Consider the following 20,631-nt stretch of genomic DNA (forward strand, 5'->3'; position numbering starts at 1 on the left):
ACAACTGCATTCATTTCGTAGCATTAATTCCTTTCGGTCTTTAAATAGGATTTTCAACACGAAAGTAACCACAAAGACAAATTCAAACACTCAAACCCTAGATGGAGGGTAACCACCTGGTCGGCAATCAAACCCACGACCTCAGAATTGGTAGACGGAGATGGTGCCCCGTAGCTACCGCTATCTTTTTTCACGATGCAATAGAAAATTCACCAATATAATTGTTTTCCGTTGTCGTTAAGTCCTTAACGCATGAAGTCGCTCCATTTTCGAACTTTTAAGTATCAAAGGCCCACGGCGACTTTTACAGACTTCATATATTCTGCGATCCCCTGAGAACATTCCATCTCTCAAAAAATATTCGAAACATTGCCACCGTCTCGACCAGTAAAAATACAGCTCTAAATAATCACAACTCTGCATTCAAAAATGTCTCTTTCAACCAAATCAGCATTCCAGCTTCTACTATTTTTCCTTTCATATGGATCATTCAGGGTTTCTTTTAGGCAGAGAAGGAAAGATAACCTCCACTCCTGCAAGATATTCAAAGAACTATGATTAAAGTACCGAAAATAAATCTTAAAAAATTATCCATAATCACTTACACCCCTAATTATAATCCTTTTAAAAAGAAAAACTTTAAACAATTTTTGCCCCACCTATCTTAGCATTTGCCACATACAGGGGGGACAAAATTAATCACATTGATGTTCTTCAGCAACTTTGTCAGTGAGAGTGGTTAGCATTTCACTTCAAAGCAATTCTTGCATTATTAAAAGTGAAATTATTCGTCAAATAGAGCTCAGTTCTCCGTCTTGCTCTGACATTTTTTCAATGACCGTGCCAAAAGTAAAAGAAAATATGGTAAGTAAATGAAAATAATACGTCTACAAATCAGACGAACATGCCTAAGGATCCCTTTGAATTGTGAGAATTCCGCTCGTGTACCTATATTCCGCTGTGCATAGTAACTTAAAAACATGTTTTGGAAAACAGTTTTGGCAACTTTATTAATTTAGCGATAATGAACACAAACTCTTTATTGAACATAATACAAATTCTGAATTATAACCGGGCAAAGAGTAAATAAAAACCCGCCTACTTCTCGCAGACGTATGTATTCATTTTGTTTTTTAAAGATACTGAGCTAATATTTTAATACTATAAATTACAGATTCAGGTGTGATGTGGTAGAACTGTTGTATAATGATGGAGACGAAGAATTTTACAATTTTCCATTTAACAAAGATTTATTCCCGACTAGTTTCAATTTACTACTTCATTTTCAAGTCTGAAATGAAAATGATGTAGTTCATCGAAACTAGTCTGGAATAAATCTTTATTAAGCGTAAAATTTTAATAGTCTTCGTCTCTGTTATTTCAATACTATTTTAAAAGCAATTCATATTGCTGAAAAATGGAATGGAAGTTTATAGAATATTCCAGGACAATGCAGTAATTCTTTTAATACAAACAAATACAGCATTCCTGAAATGCATTTACAACTTAGTGGAGTTTTCCTAAAGTATTTCGTAATAAGCAGGTATATTCAACAAATAATCATCAATTACAGTCAAGCAAGTGGAACTTCGTCTCACCTCTTGAGTTATAATTAGCAATTAAACTAATTATAAAACAAAATTTCATTATATTACTTTCTCTAAAATATCAAGAGTAGGCGTAAAGATATTCCCGAAACGACGTCACTTCAACCTGCGTGGCGCACCAAAGAATCAGCCAGAAGTCCCGGTGCACAGCCATGACCTTACCTCTTGCGAGAGATCATTATTTGATTTGGATAGCAAAGCACGCACGCTATTATTTTCTTTTATCTGAGAGTTCTTGGGAATTAAAATTATAATTTTCAGCAATTTAAAACGTAGAGAATTACTTACTAAACGGTACACAGTGATCTTTCTCTCGCCTCTAGATTTAAGAACTCTAAAATTTGCTTGAAGGAAAAAACAGAGAGGATATACCTGCCTACCTCTTATAATAGGAAATTTTTCTTAATTAAGATACGAAAAAAACTTAATATTACCAGGTGACTGCAGCTGCAGAAAATATAGCATAGTCCAAGGGAAAAACGACCTAAAGTTGAATTGGAACTATTTAGGAAAGAGGGGGGGCACGTTACGACCTAATTACCGCGATAGTATAAACTTCTGTAGTCAGCAGCCCTGGATCGAGGGCGTCGAGGCATTCGTCGACGCATAGCGAGTGGAAAAACGGCACGGTCACCGCCGAACATCGACGTCCACCTGAGTAATTATTCATTGTACGCACTAGATGAAGAGTATTGAGACTAACAGTGCTCAATCGAAGTGCCAATGGTTGCTGCCATTCATACAAGTCACTTGACCCACTCCAGAATGCGGCAATCACAAGTCCTGGGCATTCCATCCAGGGTCAAATATTTGCTTTTGCAATAATCAATATGTTAAAATCCCGAACTTCGCCGTAAGATCAACGACTCGGAAACAAAGTCAAAAAGAATAAAATGCATTTCATTGGAAGTGTCATTTTCCTGAGAAGGAAAAATATACCTCGTCCTACTACCTCCAGAGAATTGTCCAAGCAGGTTTGAATACCCGAACTGCTTTTCACGCTGTGTGAAGATTCAATGATACGGGAAGCAGAAGAACTTAACCGAACCATTCTGACTCTTGTTTATCATATTATTAATATGTATTGTGTGATGCGCACATCAGCTGAGGTCATTTTCCTGGTTAACATTTGGACAGGGGAAGGAGCCTATTATCTAGGCCTAGAAATCTATTTCGAATGTTCCAGAGTACGTGCGGTTTTCTAAACCTGGGTAATGTGTTTTCCACGTATTGCATATACGGGAAAATAAGATTCACGAGGGAACTGGACTGGTACAAAAAATATCCAGCCGACCCCGGGAATGCAAACAATGATATCGGTGGGGACCATTAGGGTTCCAGTGTATTTTCTACCAAAGTAATCGGGTTTAGTCATGAATAATCTATCCTATTTATCAAGTAGGCATATTTCACCCTACACATCAGGAGGGGAGCACAAAATATAAGCATTAATATTACAAGAAAATTTGAATTAAATGGCTGAAACAAAATATATTCCCAATTCAGTGCAACAATTGTTTGCAATACATACAGTCCCAGATTGAAAATAATCTCTTAATAATAATTATCCACGCAACTAACTATAAAAACGAAAATATATAGCGTGTAACTGAAGAGGCACATATGAATGCTACTTTATCGGCTAGTCGGAAATCTATGAAAACTTGAATAATGCATGTATTCATCACATAATCGTAAATGTAAGCTTCAACTTGCTAACGTATTTTTCGTATCAAATTAAGGCAAAAAAATTGATTCCACTGGTAGACTCCTAGTGAGGTGTTTCCCCGAGGTTTAATGCAGGCAACTCAACTAAAAAATATGGTTTAAAAAAATATGAGAATCTCACACCGTCAACACTGCACTAACACACAGAACGACATAGATTGTCTATCGCCTCAGTTCGAACGAAGGCTGTTCACGGATGCCACGATAAAAATACTACATAGCATACCCTTTTACTTCCTATTGAGAGCAATACACAACTGTTTATATTATTCCTATAGGTCCCCTCCACTTAAAAATACAAGATGGCATAACATTTACCATTTAGTGAACTCTGGAAGTTTAATGCTAACAATAGAGAGTCCTTTAGCGCATTTCAGTTGCAGCTTTTATACCCTTTGAGCTGCAGCCCACGGGTGAGACCTGTGTCAATAGCAAACTGCATTGCAATGAAAGGGCTTACTTTCTTTCGAGAAAGCTCACCACTTTCACTAGTACTTTTCTCGCTCTCATCCCGTTTCCCATTCGAGAAATCATACCGATGGAAAACGATTGAGAAGAGGAAGCAGCCATGCTTTCTTCCGCCGAAAATAATCGAAAAAATTCTGCCCGAAATTCGTGTTCTGATTGAGGAAATGTCCGTTTTCAGTATATATAGTATGTCTGATGTAAAACTCGGCAACCGGTATCCTTTTAGACGATAGTCCAGTCCGTCATTGTCGATTATCCGATATGCGGAATAATATTTTAACTAAAGTGCTCATTGGGAGTATCCATTGGCCGTCACCAAATAATATTCATGTATGTAGCAACGTTGCGTTAAGGAAACTACTCGCGCTAGACATTTGATTTGACCTTTTTTTAAAAGCATTCCTGGGAAAACCAAACAGTATTTGTATTAAGGAGCTCCAACGCACATATTTTACTTCTTCCGAAACATGGACAAGTTACTGAGACAATATCGTCCTCGTCTTATCCAGATACAGTAATAAATTACTATCCAAGAATTTTTTTAATTCTTTGAACATTCTTCGTCTATTAAAGTAACAATAATACTTCCCTTCGGTTTCCAACATCGACCCTATTGAAATGATTTTTCGTGCCCCTTATCACGAAAAACGCAGATTAAAAGTTACGAATTATATTCATAGATGTGAAGGTTATTCCGAAACGTCACTTAGTCACAAGAGTATGGATATATACTATGGTCACAATGGTTGCCCGACTTCTATAACATGATTAATATTGATTATCATTGAACGTGCACTTCCATAAGGAAAACATTATTGAAAATTCCAATCTAAGTACTGTTTGACACATGACTCCATTACTACCATAGGAAGTTGGAGAAAAATAGCACATGTACTAGTCACATTCCTTACACCAAAACCACAGAAGCCAATCTAAATGTTGGTTTGATGGACGAGGCTAAAGGTCACTGCATGATGAGCCCTATGTGACGGGTAAAATTCCCACTTTCACGGTAGGGACCCAGATCCTTTCCCTGCGATTTCCAAGAGAGATCTAGCGACCAGTAAATCACACACAGCTTCGTTAAAGCTGAAGACACTCAAAGAGTTGTCGCCAGGAATCGAGCCCAGCCTCTTCGGCCAGTAGCCCAGCACTTTATCTACTAAACTACTACGCCTACATTCCATGCACAATTGGCTAATTATCAATACGATCCACATAAATATAATTACTGTCGCATTTGGGCTAAGTACCGGGTGAACTGTATTACCAGCTACCAAACCGACCATAGGGTTGGCCAATGTGTTTATGGTTTTTTGTCACATTAAAAATAATCCTTAGACACTCACATGAAAAACAGACCCCGTTTGCAACCGAAGAGCTCGTTGTACAGCACCCATGGTTCCGGCAGCAAGTGCTTCGGGGCACGTCCCTCGTGCCGGAAGACCTTTTGTATCTCGTGGGCATCAGCAACGAACACGGCGTCAGTGGGACCAATGGCCTCCTTGTAGACCCCCCCGAGGACCTTGTGTCTGGCGTCCACGTACTCGTGGAGTTTAGGGTAGCCCCCGGCCGCTATAAGGCTCAGGGTGGTGCCAATCACGGGAAGACCCTTGGGGGATGGGATCTCAGTGAACGGCTGCAGAACCCTCCCATGGCGCAGGGGGAAGGTCTGGGCAGTCTCCGTGATTGTGCTCCGTCGTCTCGCGGACCATTTCAGAACCTGGGGTGAGCCGGGCACTGGCGAACGCGCAGCGGCGGAGACGTGTGCGCCGTTCCCAATCGTCGTGAACCTCGCAAGCCACATGCTTCACTGTTTAGTCGGGGAGGAACGTGGGTTGTATACTGGCTTGCGCGCACGCGTCTTTCTTTCATCCACCCTCGCACCGCTACGCCCCTGGCGGTGGCACCGGGCGACACCTAACGGATCCGCCGACCTCCCTCGCGCTGCTTGCCTACCTTACTCTTCCTTCCCCAACTGCTCTCTCTCTCTCTCGGTCCTTTTTCTTTCACTCCGCCGTCTCCCTCTCCTCTCACACCCGCCCCGGGAGGAGAGGAAGAAGAGAAGGCAAGGAGGTCAGATGGACGGAGGTTCAGGCACCTTTTGAGCCGGGCTCACCGCTTGGAGGAGGAAGAGAAGAGAAGGGGAAGGGGCTGGAGGTCTGGGAAGGAAAACACCCGTGAATCCAACTCGATGATTCACGGGCGTTGAATTCGAGCGGCGCCGAAAAGGATGCGGGATTTGATGCGAAGCGCTTCGTGAGGGGTCTTGAAAGCTGGGACATACGGTGTTACCGTCGGCACAATCATCTTAACTTGTAGAGCGGAACGGACAATCTTTCGGTGGATCGACGAAAAGAGATTTTTGTCTACCGTAACTAAGTCCCAATTTTTTTGGTTTTTCTGGAACCTCATCACCAAGAACAGCTAAGCAGAAAACGTGACATGGGAATACCCGGAAATGATTCAACTTGGCTCGGAAAGCCTTCTGTCACCTAATGCACATTAGACATTTCAGGAAATATGATAATCGTTATGTATGTATATATATTATATATTATATATATATATATATATATATATATATATATATATATATATATATATATATATATATATATATATATATATGTATGTATGTGTGTGTGTGTGTATGTGTGTGTATACGGGGTCGCACCCAAAAGTGGTAGGACTGATTTTTTACAAGAATTTTATTGACGATATACTGACATCGACTTAATAATCTTCAAAGTATGCTCCTTGAGCTGCTACACACTTATTATAACGTTGCTCCCATTCCCCGTACGCCCGCTGGAAATTTTCTTTGGGGATGCCGTTGATGACACTCGTCGAAGCCTCTTGAACGGCCTTTATCGAGTCAAAACGTCGTCCCTTGAGCTGTCTTTTCATCAGGGGGAAGAAGAAGAAGTCCGGTGGTGCCAGATCGGGAGAATAGAGTGGGTGCGGCAACGTGGCAACGCCGTATTTGGCCAGGAGCTGTCTGACGACGGGCGCGCCATGGCACGGCGCGTTGTCATAATGAAGCACCCAGCAGTTTGCGATGGCCGGTCGGACTCTTTTCACGGGTTCTCGAAGGCGGGTAGGCGCCTGCACGTAAAAATTCGCATTCACTGTCTCCCCTGGTGGGACAAACTCCTTGTGAACCACTCCATGACGGTCGAAAAACACAATAAACATCGTTTTGATTTTTGATTTGCTCATGCGAGCCTTTTTTGGGCATGGGGACGCGGAAGTGTGCCATTCCGCGGATGGTCTTTTCGTTTCGGGGTCATATTGAAAAACCCATGTTTCATCACATTGTCCAAACAATTTTCATCTCGGTGCAAATTGGCTAACACTTCTACGGAAATGCGCACACGCGTTGCCTGTTGGTCGACACTCAGAATTTTCGGCACCATCTTGGCGCACACCTTGCGCATGGCCAAATCCTGTGAAATAATGCGTTGGACGTTGGATGCAGACAAACCCAACTGGTCTGCAATTTCTTCACTGGTTAAGCGTCGGTCTGTGTTCAGCAGTGTCCTCACTCTGTCCACATTCGTGTCGGTTCTTGCCGTCGACGGCCGTCCAGAGCGATGGTCGTCTTCAACGAGCTCCCTACCCTCTTGAAACAACTTTTGCCACTCAAATACTGTGGAACGGCTTAAGGCAGTGTCCCCAGAAGCCTGCTTGATCATATCGAGGGTCTCAGTTGCCGCCTTCCCGAGTTTCGCACAAAACTTCACGGAATAACGTTGCTCTAAATTCAGATTCATTTTGTTTTTCGACGCGGACAAAAAACTTGCTTCACTAAAAACGGTGTCCTCACTCAACGACAGCCCGCAGGCGACTGAGGTAGGTGTCGGTCTGTTGCTAAGAGCCCCCTCCACCCTACCCTGCCAGGCAGACCCCCCTCCACCGCTCCGTTCGCGCCAGAGAAAATCAGTCCTACCACTTGTGGGTGCGACCCTGCATATATATATTATATATATATATATATATATATATATATATATATATATATATATATATATATATATATATATATATATATACATACATATATATACATACATACATACATACATAACGATTATCGTATTTCCTGAAATGTCCAATGTGCATTAGGTGACAGAAGGCTTTTCGATATATATATGTATGTATATATATAAATATATATATAATATTTATATATATATGTGGGTCGTGGTAGTCCAGGGGGTAGAGCGTTGGACTACTGACCAGAGGTTCGGAGTTCCGGGTTCGATTCCCGGGCAAGGCACTTTGGGCTCCTGCAGCTCCACCCAAGCTATGTGATTTTTCGGGTACCAGGTCTTCCTGGGAAACCATAACCGGCACAGGGAAAGGAACTGGCCCCCATTCCCTGATGTGTGAATATTCACACGCCGTATAGGGCTTAGTACTGGGTGAACTCTACCATCACCTACCAAACCGACCTTCGGGTTGATTATTGTGTTGATTATATATATATATATATATATATATATATATATATATATATATATATATATATATATATATATATATATATATGTATATATTAAGAGCGCGTTCCAAAAGTAATGCACTCAATTTCCCGCGCCACTCCTATTGGTCTGAGTGGAATCGAACCACTTTGGGTAGCTGGGGGAGACGCTAAGCTTTTCCGCGAAATCGGTCTCAGTGCTCTCCAAGCTTTGGAAGCGGCAGGACGTCAGTTATTGTAAACCTCTGCGCACCGAAAGTGTCACGAAAGACCAACCGAGCGGTGATGAAACCTGGGTTTTGTAATACGACCCCGAAACAAAACGCCAAAACTCCGAGTGGCACACCGATCATTCTCCCAACCCCAAAAAGGCAAGAATGAGCTAATCAAAAATGAAAACAATGCTCATCGTCTTTTTTGACAGTAAAGGAGTGGTCCATAAGGAGTTTGTTCCTCAAGGACCGATCGTTAACGCTGTCTACTACGTGGATGAGCTGGAAATCCGCCGAAAAAGGGTCATCAGGACAAGAAAAGACATCCGCTACTCGGCAACTCCATCACGACAACGCGGCTGGCCACAACGGGCTACGAGTCCGCCAGTTCCTGAACAAATATTAGGTGCCAACGCTGCCCCACCCCATTCTAGTCCTGACGTCGCCCAAGCAGACTTCATTTTGTTCCCTCGGATTAAGGCAGCCCTGAAAGGAACCCGTTTTTCCTCCATAGAAGAGATACAGTCAGCCGTGACGAAGACCTTGCGAAGGTCCCCGAAGACGCCTTTCAAGGCCCGTACCGGCCATGGCAGAGCCACTGGAAAAAATGTGTAGAGGCCTAAGGACAGTACTTAGAAGAATTTTAAGTGTTTGTACAAGTCTGTTCAATAAATTACTTAATACTTTTTGCATTACTTTTGGAACGCACCCTGTACACACTATATATATATATATATATATATATATATATATATATATATATATATATATATATATATATATACAGGTATATATAAAATTATTATTATTAGGTAATTAGGGGCTGTTTCTATCCAAAAACCTACCGGTTAAGGTAGGTGTTTGGATGGACAGCCCTAAATAAATATTTTGTGACACCTAAAATAACAAAATCCATAATCCTACTATACTATATATCAGATCCCTCTTCATCTCTGAGTACTTTCTTCCTCCCTTCATCCCGTCCAAAATCCCTATTCTGTTCCTTCCCTTTCCTCGTTTGCCTAACATTCTCCCCTCCATTACAGTCTTCAACATCCCACTGCCGGTCAATACCCCCTTCATCCACTTTTCCTGCCTCCATAGGATTTTTCCCAACAAACCCCTCTCTTCGCCCATCATACCAAGTACTTCCTCGTTTGTTTTCTTCTCTGTCCATTTCACCATCTCCATTCTTCTCCACGCCCACATTTCAAAAGCCTCCAATCTACGTCTATCCTCCTGCTTCAATGGTCACGTTTCCACACCGTACATAGCTACATTCCATATAAAAGTTTTTACGAGTCTTTTCTTAATATCCTTACTCAACGTCCCGGTCATAAACTCCCTCCTCCTTATGAAAGCCCCTGTGTGTAGCGCAATTCTTCTCCTTACATCCCTACTACTTTGACCGTGTTGGCCCAAAACACTTCTGAGATATGTGAACTGTTCTACCTGCTCGAGTTTTCGCCCTCCTATTTTAATGTTGAGCTTAGCCTTATTCTTTCTAGAAAATCGCATAACCTTTGTTTTATTAATATTGATTCTCATCCCATACCTGTCGCACTGAATTTCCAATTACTTCAGCAATGCTTGCAACCCGTTGGCTGACTGACAAACTGAAGCTTGGTCATCAGCGAACCGAACTGATTTTACGAATTTCCCGCCCACTTTCATTCCTACCTCCAGTTCCTCCCATGCCTCTTTGATCATTTCCTCTGCATACAGGTTGAACAGCAACGGTGATAATGGGCAACCCTGCCTTACACCTCTTCCAAACACTGCCCAACCGGACTCCCCGTTCCCCACTCGCACCTGAGCAGTCCGAGACATGTACAGGTTGCGGATTAGCCTCCAATCTATTCCTATTTTCTGCAATATACTCATTAGTTTTTCCCAATTCACTCTATCAAACGCTTTTTCGAAATCTACGAAACAGGCCAATACCTCCTGGTTGTATTCTATATTCCTCTCGATTGGTAATCTCATTACTGCAATGGCATCACGCGTACCTCTCCCTTTCCTAAACCCAAACTGGTCATCCCCTAAGTAATCATTTGCCCTACCCTCTATCTTTGTGCAACTACATACTATTATGTATATACCTGTGTATATATATATATATATATATATATATATATACACAGTGTGTCTGTGTATATGTATATATATATATATATATATATATATATATATATATATATTATATAAAATACACATACATATATGTGCATATGTATGTGTATAGTATGTAGTTGCACAAATTTGCTAGAATGGTAAGGATCTACACATTTTAAAAATAATAGCATATTTAAGAAGTTCAAATATTCCTCAACTAGTCCATTCTTATACGTATTGTACGTTACGTTCGCTACTCCCTCGTAAAAGTTACAATTTTAACCTTGACATTAAAAAAATGCAACATACACTCGTTTCGAGGAGCAGCGTTAAAATAGCGGACTTTGTGCAAAGAAGGAATTTTAATAGTGATAATTTCAATAAATATGAATGTGGATGAACCGAAAGAAGTGAAACGATGTAAACTTGAGGAAATAGTTGATTGCTTCCGGCCAGACCTGAAGTTACAGTTTCATAATAACAAATAATATTTCGTACCGCTCCCTTGGAAGCAATAATTATAGGTGAGATGATAACGCAAAGGTCGAGGAAACATTCGATAAAGTAGTCATACTACATTATTAAGTATTATAGTTGAAGAAATACATGTATTATTAGGGAAATGTCCAAGAATGCGGTCTAACATATCTTACTTCGTTATGGAATGGTGCAATAAACACAGTAAGTAAAAAATGGGTAACCGATTGATAGTTTCTAGATTCGGCAAGAAATTATTCCCCTTTATTTTGAATAGTTTCCTTAATAAAACCAACGTTTGAGGCAAAACATTTGATTTTGATACGGGAAACTTTACGCTGAGAACCGATAGTCGCATTGGAAAATTTATGGTTGGAATGGATTGTCCTTGCCTTCTAAGGATATTCGAGCCACGTAAGGTCACACGACTCGAAATTGGGAATAATGGACTTGTTTACGATAAAACTTAAAACTCATCAAAACCAGAATTTATTTGTATACGTTGCAACGAATGTAATTGCATATTTTAGGGCATTTAAACCTCGACTAATTGTAATGTTGGCATCTTTATCTTTTGGTATTGAAGAAACGATACCTTTTCACCTTCAACAAAAATTAGTTGATTGCATATTTTTTATAGGCTCGGAAAATCGCTGTGATTGGTGAACGTATTCATTAAAAGTTGTATGATGAACTTTCTTGTGGATTCAGGGGATTTTATCCGCTTTAGACGTGGCAATACAAGGGTAGCAAACAGGTCCGCGAAATAAGTCGCTATGCAAAACGGAGCTTATGATCATGGGGGATATCGGTGTAAAGGTATTCCAATGAGACTGCGAATTCCCCTACTTCTGTAGAAATTCTAATCTTTATGTTTTTCGAGTTTTCTCGCCAACCAAATAACCATCACTCCTGCCTGGGGAATTGGAACGATATGTATTGGAGACGCAGGTGTCTCCCATGGGTTTTTATCGCTTACGGAAATCAATTTCCACTTCCTTAGCGAACTTCGCCTCATAAACATGAGTCGATGGAATGAATCGGTGATAGACGGGAAAATCTTGCGGCATCAAACATCGAATTCATGTATTCCTGCCTCTTTTGATCCCAGCATATCCATCAACGTCATTTAATGCGTAGTTGTGGGATCGGGAAGGGTGGGGGGAATAGTTCCAAATCTGTGAGTGAAGGCTACTTATTAATCGGCCCTTCAAAAACAGCCCCTTATCTTATATGAATAATGGATTCTTTTCAAGAGAAAACATCAGGAAATCAAGGACACTGAATGCATCACATTAGGCATCCAAATAAATGGACTCTATTAGAGAAATAGTGAATTGAGCCTTTCCGCCACTCTGGACTGAGATAATTTCTTGATTAAATAAGTTAGCACACCAACAATAGAACATTCAAATCTTACTTGAGTTTTTGGATAGCCACTGCCGACACGTTTGTATAGTAATACCCGATCCACTGCAATTCAAAAAAACTATTTCATTAATGTAAAATAAATTGTTACTACAAACAAGACACAGAGAGCCCCGAAATCTGCACATTCAGCGGAACCGGTTTGGCACATAATAAGTTCCATGTAACCATTTCAGAGTGTAAAAGTCGGCGGCATCTCCCGCAGTTTCTTTGGCATAATAAGTTCTTCCCCTTTTTTCAGAAAATGTTTCAAGGTAATTCAACGAGGATTAATAATGTATCATTCACTGTTATGCTATTGGAATAGTTATTTAATTACACTGTTACCACTATTAATTAGAATATTTACCTTAAATAAACATGTTTTTCGAATTGGCAGACGTAAAGGGAATGCAAACTATTGGAATAAAGAAATGACTTCTAAAATCGCCTTAACGGTTAAGAATAAAATACCCCCTCACAGGAAACTGGCTGAGTACCACGTGAAATTATAAGAAACATTATTAATGGGAATCATGGCGACATTTTACCCACAGGAAAAATCAATGACGCCATCGCAAAAAAGGATGCAAAGACCGTCATCATCTTATACCCTACCATGCCCGCACGGACGTACTGAGAAGCCAGGATACAAGGTTTTTCAACTTTGAACGGCTTCCGTAATATCGGGGCAAATCAATAAAACTTGTATCGCATATAAATTACACATGAATCTAATTATATAACATAAAAGTTTCTTCGTACTCAGTCATGCAAATAAAAAATGAACGGTCACTCTTCATAGAACTAGACTCGATGAACTACTTGAGTATATCCTGGGTGAAACATACGCGGGGAATACATATGTAGACAAGCTAATGAAAAATTAGGATTAATGAGAGGATTACATGGTAAATGAGATGAAAAGGTTGAAGAGAAATGTTATATTTCGCTGTTTAGGCCTTATTTAGAATACACTGTTAGTATATGGGATCCTCGCGAAGTTGGATTGATTGCCGAATTGGATCGCGCGAAGCGTAGTTATGATAAATTGAGTAGTGTATGAAAACTATTTTAGGAGTAGGCTGGGAATCACTCACGGAGTGAAGTTTGAACCTCTTGCATTCATTGCAAAGATGTCTCTTTAGCGATGATGTGGAAAATGTATTATTACCCCCATCCTACAACGGTAGGCGAAAGCATGCCTATAAAATAATAAATTAGAGATTAAGTGTTGAGAATATAGATTTCGGATGTCATTTTTTTCTACGAACGATAATGGATCAGAATTACGTAGCCCGACCGCAGTAGGGATAAAAGAATTCAAGTGAAAATTATTCTGGTGTTTATTATCACACCCAAGCGGTGGATTGTAGGGTCCTTAAAAATGTCTCGTAAGCAGTATCCAAAATACCAGTGTGTTAACTTATCGTTTTTACCTTCCAAGATTTAGTCCACATTCGCATTATTAATGCTATTACTTCATGAATACTTCATTATTTAAGTCGAGGGTGAGAAGGCACGCTGAAGAGAAGATATTTGATTCAGGGGTATCCCAATAGACGCACTATCAATTTTCACAAAACGATGTTACATTTAACTACGTTCTTCTTTTCAATTTACCGATATTTTTTTATTGAAAAAGTCGTTTTTAAGGAAAAAATTAAGTTAAACCTGAAGAGGCTTGCGAAACGAGTTTAGACTATGACAACTGTCTTGTCTTAAACATTGCAAACATGAACACAAGGATTATTATCTCCTTTTGCGTGTATTAAAAATATGCAACATCACTAATTATGAATATGTATATAGTTATCATAATAGACAACTAAACTTTATTATGGATTATCAATCCGTGGATTTCTTGCAGTAGCTCTTCAAGCTACCTTGTTTAACTGTCGACATTTTCATTTCTTCATAGCTACCGATATCTAGCACCTACTTCCCGCAATCTTCCATCATGCGAATAACCTTAATGTTTCGTACAATAATGGTCTTCCAGGAACCTATTGTGCCAGAGAATGTGACTAATTGCTTTTCCCCTTCCTTCTTGGCTCCTTTAGTGTGCTTTATAGTCTTTTGTTTTCATTCACTCACTTCACAAACACATCATACCATGCACAATTCAACCGTACGGCAATTTCCCAATCAGATACTCTATATCAAATTACAAAATATAATTTTTGGAGGGATATCAATGGCCAACAATAGCGAAATGGTGAAGACAAGGGTTGAGATGAGCGATGGGAGAGGATTGAACCGGGAAATGGTAAAATACGTGGCTCGACAGCTCTCAGGGGAATCCTTCGACAATTGTCGCCTCCAGGGCAAGATGGATGTTGAAGTTACTTTCGCTGAGTTCGAGTGGCACGAGACGAAGGGCAGTCAACGAGGTAGGGAACAGGTGTTGGAAGGATATGGTGGGTGGTGAGGGACGAAAGGTGTTTAATAAAGCATCAAGGAAGCGAAAGGAGAGATTAAGGAAAGAGAAAAAAGAGGGAGATGTACCGCCGTTTCGATGACAAAGCCATATTGATCAGGAAAAGAAAAATCACCAAATGACAGCAAAACAGATCGCGGGGAAGTAAGTCGGAAGGGGAAAATAGATAGATAGATAGTGGTCTTTATTTGGGCGAAATTGAGACCAAATGGTCCCTTCTTCCATTTAACCCATACCGAAACCCCACCGAAAATGGGGTGGAACATTACTAGAGGGGGTGTATGGGTGGATTAAATCAATGAGGATAAATGGTAGACGGGAGATAAAACGAGACCAAGGTCTGATTTCAAAATATTTTAAGAGTTGCGGATGAAAAATGTACATATGACCAAATGTTCATTATCATCTCAGGGTCCATTTTCTATTAGGCGATGATTAGATTAGTTACTTTAGTTTATAGGAAAAGCATGAAAGGATTTATGTCTAACGGATCTTAAAAAAAGTTAAGGTTTACTTCCTCCCGTCTCAATATATTCAATTTCGGCTTTGAATTATATTACAGTACATGTCAGCTAAAAATACTCACACTTAAAAGTCTAACGAAAAAATACAAGGTGTGATCAGAAAAAGACAGGACTGATTTTATTCTGCGCAAACCGTTCAACGGATCGAAAGAGACACAGTGCGCCATCTAGCGACACATCTGACGACTAAAACAAGAGGTGTTGCGTTTGTTTACGGTACACACGCAGCAGCGGTACGTGTTAACGTACGTTGTACGCACTTAACCTGTTCGTCGCCGCATGCAACGGCAGCAATGAAGGAGCTAGAGGAACAACGTATGTGCGTGAAATTTTGTTTCAACTTGGCAAAAGTGCTACATTTGGCCTTTGGAATGGTTCATCAAGCCTTTGATAATGAAGCTATGAATCGAAGCCAGTGTTTTGAGTGGTATTGTCGTTTTGAATCGGGCAGAACATCGACAGATGAAGATTCGCGAACTGGGCGGCCTTCCACTTCGACAGACCCCGACCATGTCAATTCGGTGCGGGCAAATCGCCGTTTAATTGTTAGAGAGATAGCCGTGGAAGTGAATATTAGATTTGAATCCGGTCAGACAATTTTGACAGACATTTTGATAGATAACGCGCCGGCTCACACGGCGCTGTACGTGACTGAGTTTTTCGCCCGAACCGGAACTTCCGTGATCCCACAGCCACCCTCCTCTCCAGACGTGGCTCCATCAGACTTTTTTTCCAAAGTTAAAATCAACCTTGAAAGGGCGCAGTTTCGACTCTATTGCGGACATTAAAACTAATTGTACGGCGGACCTGAAGAGGATCCCTAAGGCGGCTTAGCAGGCAGGTTTCGAGAGCTGGAAGTAACGTTGGCAAAGGTGTGTCGTCAGCCGAGGCATGTACTTTGAGGGCGACAAATTCGATAATGCTGTATCCGTCGAAATAAACAAGTTATAAAATCAGTCCTGTCTTTTTTTGATCACACCTTTTATGCACCCTAATAATGGAATTTTTATCCTTCGTCAACTGAAATAGTATTTTTTTACTATTTTTCATCTTAATATATATTTCTATGCGCTCATAGTGTTATAATAGAGGTTTAAACTATTTAGTTTTGATATTGTTATAAATTACATATTTTGGGCGTATAAGTCCAGTAGTGTCTGTGAACACTGTTGCTATGCTCCGAAACAAGTTTTCTAAGCTCCATATTAAAATTTTTCACCCAATAAAGACCTCTATCTATCTATTAAAATTTTAATGATGTTCTTGGAAGTAACTATTAAGTAAAATTTGTCCTTATATAAAAATACATAACAAAAACCAAGAAAGTAATGCATAGGTGTGGTATCATTATAATTGAAAATACCGATTTAAACATTTCCCGGAAGAACAACAATTTATTGTAATCGTACGTCAATTGTAAGAGCAAAATGCAAATTGTAATCCTGCAATACAAATAAAATCAAAATCCCCTGTAATACAAGTGATAATTTAAAAAAAAGTCGAGGCATCCCGAAAAATAATTCCTTCATTCATATATAACCATAGAAGGCTTTAAAAGATTACAGTAATGGCGTCTTATTTCCATTCGTAGGCTCTGATTGTCTGAGAATCCACGGCATTATGGTCATCACTAAACAAATCCTAATGATAATTCCTTTCGTTGAAAGTTCGAAATAACATCAATTTAGAAAATAAATAGATTCAATGAAGTCAACAGCAAAATGACTGAAAAAGTATATTCGGGCATTTGTTAAGTTTGTCAATAAACAAAGGGTTAAGAACCTACATACATTTTTCGCCACTAATCTTTAGTCGTTAAACCTTACGTAACACGCAATAACCACTCTTCTCACGACACTGATAAGACCAACCCAACTTGAATGAGGCTTCTTCCATGTACAGGGAGGCTAAATCACCTTTTTCTGGTCAAAAAGTCAAGTATTGCTCCGAGGCATATTAGAGATAATCTAACAAACAAAATATCTAACCGAACAGTCCGTGGAATTCTGAACCATTCATCAGACCATCAATTCTGAACCATTCATCAGACCATCAGAAGAAACGCCTCTGCTAAAAAGTCACTTGTCTGTCTCATAGCGAGGAAGAATCATGCCGAAAATCTAAAGGTTCTTGGGAGAATTTCAATAGTGTACTTCATCAAAAGTTACATTCACAAGGAATTTGAAAGATCTGACCTTTTGAGCGCAATGAGAAAATAACAATACAAAAAGGTTTCTATCTCAAGCCGTGGAGTGATTCCTATGGGTCATTTGGCACTCGTATTTCATGCATGTGACACTCAAGGTCACTGAGTGTCAACCGGAAATCCCGATACAAAATATCAACAAGTGGCTATAACCGTAATTAGGCTTAAGAGTTTATACAAACAACAACGTTGCGGTTTGGAGGCGGTGCACCCTTGATCCCGATTTACAGTAGTACCTTCCTATCCACGTGGCTCGCGTGTTTTATGTATGAAAGCTATACGCAAGTCACACCAAAGCTAACATTCCCGTTTAATCGAGTTTTTGAGAAGTGCATCCGTGGGGCGATTCTTGAGGGTCAGTTGGTATTGTATGCTTGTGACACTCAAAGTTAGTAAAGTGCACCATTTACATCAGGGCATTTTGGCTCAGTGGAGTCCCTGGAATGAGTATAAATGCGGGGTTGACCTCTAGAGAAATATCACGAAGGCGCGAGATAGCGTTGGCCAAAAACAATATGGAAAGATACATAAAAAAGGACGAAATTCCATGCGTGTGAGCGTTCTTTTTCAAGGGTCTTTCTATATTTTTGTTGACCAACGCCATCTCGCTCCATCGTTAGAATGAAGATCACTTTCATGGGTCGCGGTGGTCTAGGGGTTTCCGACCGGACCGGAGGGCTCGGGTAGGCTTTTCTGGGCACCCTCAGCTCCAACGAAGCTATGTGATTTTTCGGGTACCAGATCTTCCTGGGAAATCATAACCGGCACAGAGCAAAGCATAACCTAAACATATATGTATGTGTGTGTGTATATATATATATATATACATATATGTACATATTTATCGTACACGATTTCAGTGTCAATTACGTTTTCTCGATAGCATTAGTGGTTAAGAGCATCGACCCGGCAAGTCGAAAGATCCGCGGTTCAAGTCCCAGTCAAGGAAACTTTTACGCTTGTGATCTGCTCGATTCCACCTTCCCCATCATTCCTGTTTGTCTTGTATGAGTTCCTATCCCTTTTCACCGTGTCTAGGTCCATGTGAATTAATATAATATATATCTATATATATGTACATACACACATACGTTTGAGAGGCGTGGTAGTCCAGGGGTAGAGCATTTTCAGCTACACCCGAGCGGTGTTATTTTTCGGGTACCTGATCTTCCTGGGAAGTCACAGGGAAAGGAAATGGTCCCCTTGCCTGATGTATGAATTCAAAACGCCGTTGGGCTTAGTACTAGAAGAGCTCGTCCATCAAGTCAACCTCTAGGTTGAATACATTGGTTAGGATGTCAGCCCTGGATTTGAAAAGTTCGAGTCTTTATCACAACCTTAAGACAAATAAAAAACGCAGAAATCAATAATCATTTACAACAAAATCAGCCAATGGATCTATAAAGCAATGATACCTGGAAATCCATGGGAATGCCCTTCATTACCTAAACCGTCATTCGCACCGAGTTTTTTTTGTTTGGATTTATATTTTACGAAACTTCATTTTTTTGTTTCCTGAAATCAAAACCGTTAATCATTTACAAGCCCTACATGTTTATTCCGAGCTCTCCAATGACAAGCAAATCTGTTACTTCATTAATTTTATAGGATTTAATTTATAGTTTTATACTAAGTTTAATTATGTTTTTAAAAGACTTGTGGGTTTGTAGATTTCACTTTTTTATCACATAAATGTGATTTTCTAGGGCCCCTAAGGTTTTTCTACCTAATATCTAAGAAAAATTGATATTTTAATCGCCACTCACCTTCCTACGCTACTCTTACTCTGAAGGCATGCTTACACTTGCAATTACGCGTTTCACCCGTGAATTCAGATATCAATAAAAAGTTTTAATATACCCCATTATTAAGTTTAAAGCGAAATTACAAAACACATATTGTGTCATCGACAATTCATTTGCTACACTTTATTTTCTAGACAATCGGAACATTGTTAAAGTTTGAATTAACATATTTTATGACCATAATTATGTTAACATTTCATTCTTTAAATTTCTATTAATTTATTCAACGGCTTTAGGAGAAAACCAATGGATCGATCACTGGAATTCGATGGTTCAATATATGGACTATGACCATGGAGTGGGCGGTGATTTTTGAGTACGTAGGATGTCGTTTCGAAGCCATTGATTTCCTAACATTAAATAGGATTTAGATAAACATTTTTGAAGTGATTTTGCAAAGGCTGACAAGTTAAGTTTTGCAGCGTGACAGAAAAAAGAAAAGGTTCACAATGAATTCGATTATGTGTGCGAGCAATATTTCATACGCCTATTACGACGGCAATCACTCGATGTTGACGACAGATGTTTTTCCTTTCCAAACTTCTTTGGTTGACCGTATAACTTTATGGGACTCAGTCGTCAAAGATTTGTCATAAATATTTTCAGGGACCAAGACACCCGTGCCCGTTGCGAATACGGGAGAAGCCTTTGATTAGCAAGTAAATGATTACCCATCAGACAAATCCCGCCGGTGACCATAATAATACCTAAAACCATAGTTTTTAGATAAATATACCGATTGATTACATATCAGCATGATCACAAGTGCCAAAATATAATACCCAGGCATCAGTAATTAAAAATGCAGAATCAACCAAAGAAATAGGCATGTTTATATGACCTGATAATTAGATCCTTCTTCAAATTTATTACATTCATTTCATAGGGTTTTACAAGCTACAAATTTAAATTCTTTGAAGAAAAACTTTTCCGAGTGGGTTTCATTTCGATAAAAATCATTGTTGCAAAACACCAAAGGTCGCGAAACCTCTATTTATTTAATAGTTCCCGGCAAGCACCGATAGGGTGTGTGGCAGGGAGTGATTACGCACCAGACTACCCTCGACACAAAACGCCTTCCCTCCTAGCGCGGTCGGACATTATTCTGATCCCTAATCGTTCTTGGAAAAATTTCGTGGATTAAATCTATCTGTTC

At 39.8% G+C, this 20,631-nt stretch overlaps 1 protein-coding gene across 1 annotated transcript in view; it reads right to left on the reverse strand.

Annotated features, from left to right (window-relative positions):
* Window positions 1–20,631, reverse strand: part of sad (Cytochrome P450 family protein sad) — a 49,104-nt gene that overhangs the window by 27,452 nt on the left and 1,021 nt on the right. The window contains exon 2 of the mRNA XM_071588138.1: window positions 5,153–5,616. Within this exon, the coding sequence (XP_071444239.1) occupies window positions 5,153–5,610 (458 nt within the window). The 5' untranslated portion in view covers window positions 5,611–5,616. The remainder of the gene's footprint in view (window positions 1–5,152; window positions 5,617–20,631) is intronic.

The sequence above is a fragment of the Hetaerina americana genome, unplaced genomic scaffold (genome assembly GCF_022747635.1).
Source record: "Hetaerina americana unplaced genomic scaffold, ioHetAmer1.1.p SCAF_3, whole genome shotgun sequence".
Lineage (NCBI taxonomy): Eukaryota > Metazoa > Arthropoda > Insecta > Odonata > Calopterygidae > Hetaerina > Hetaerina americana.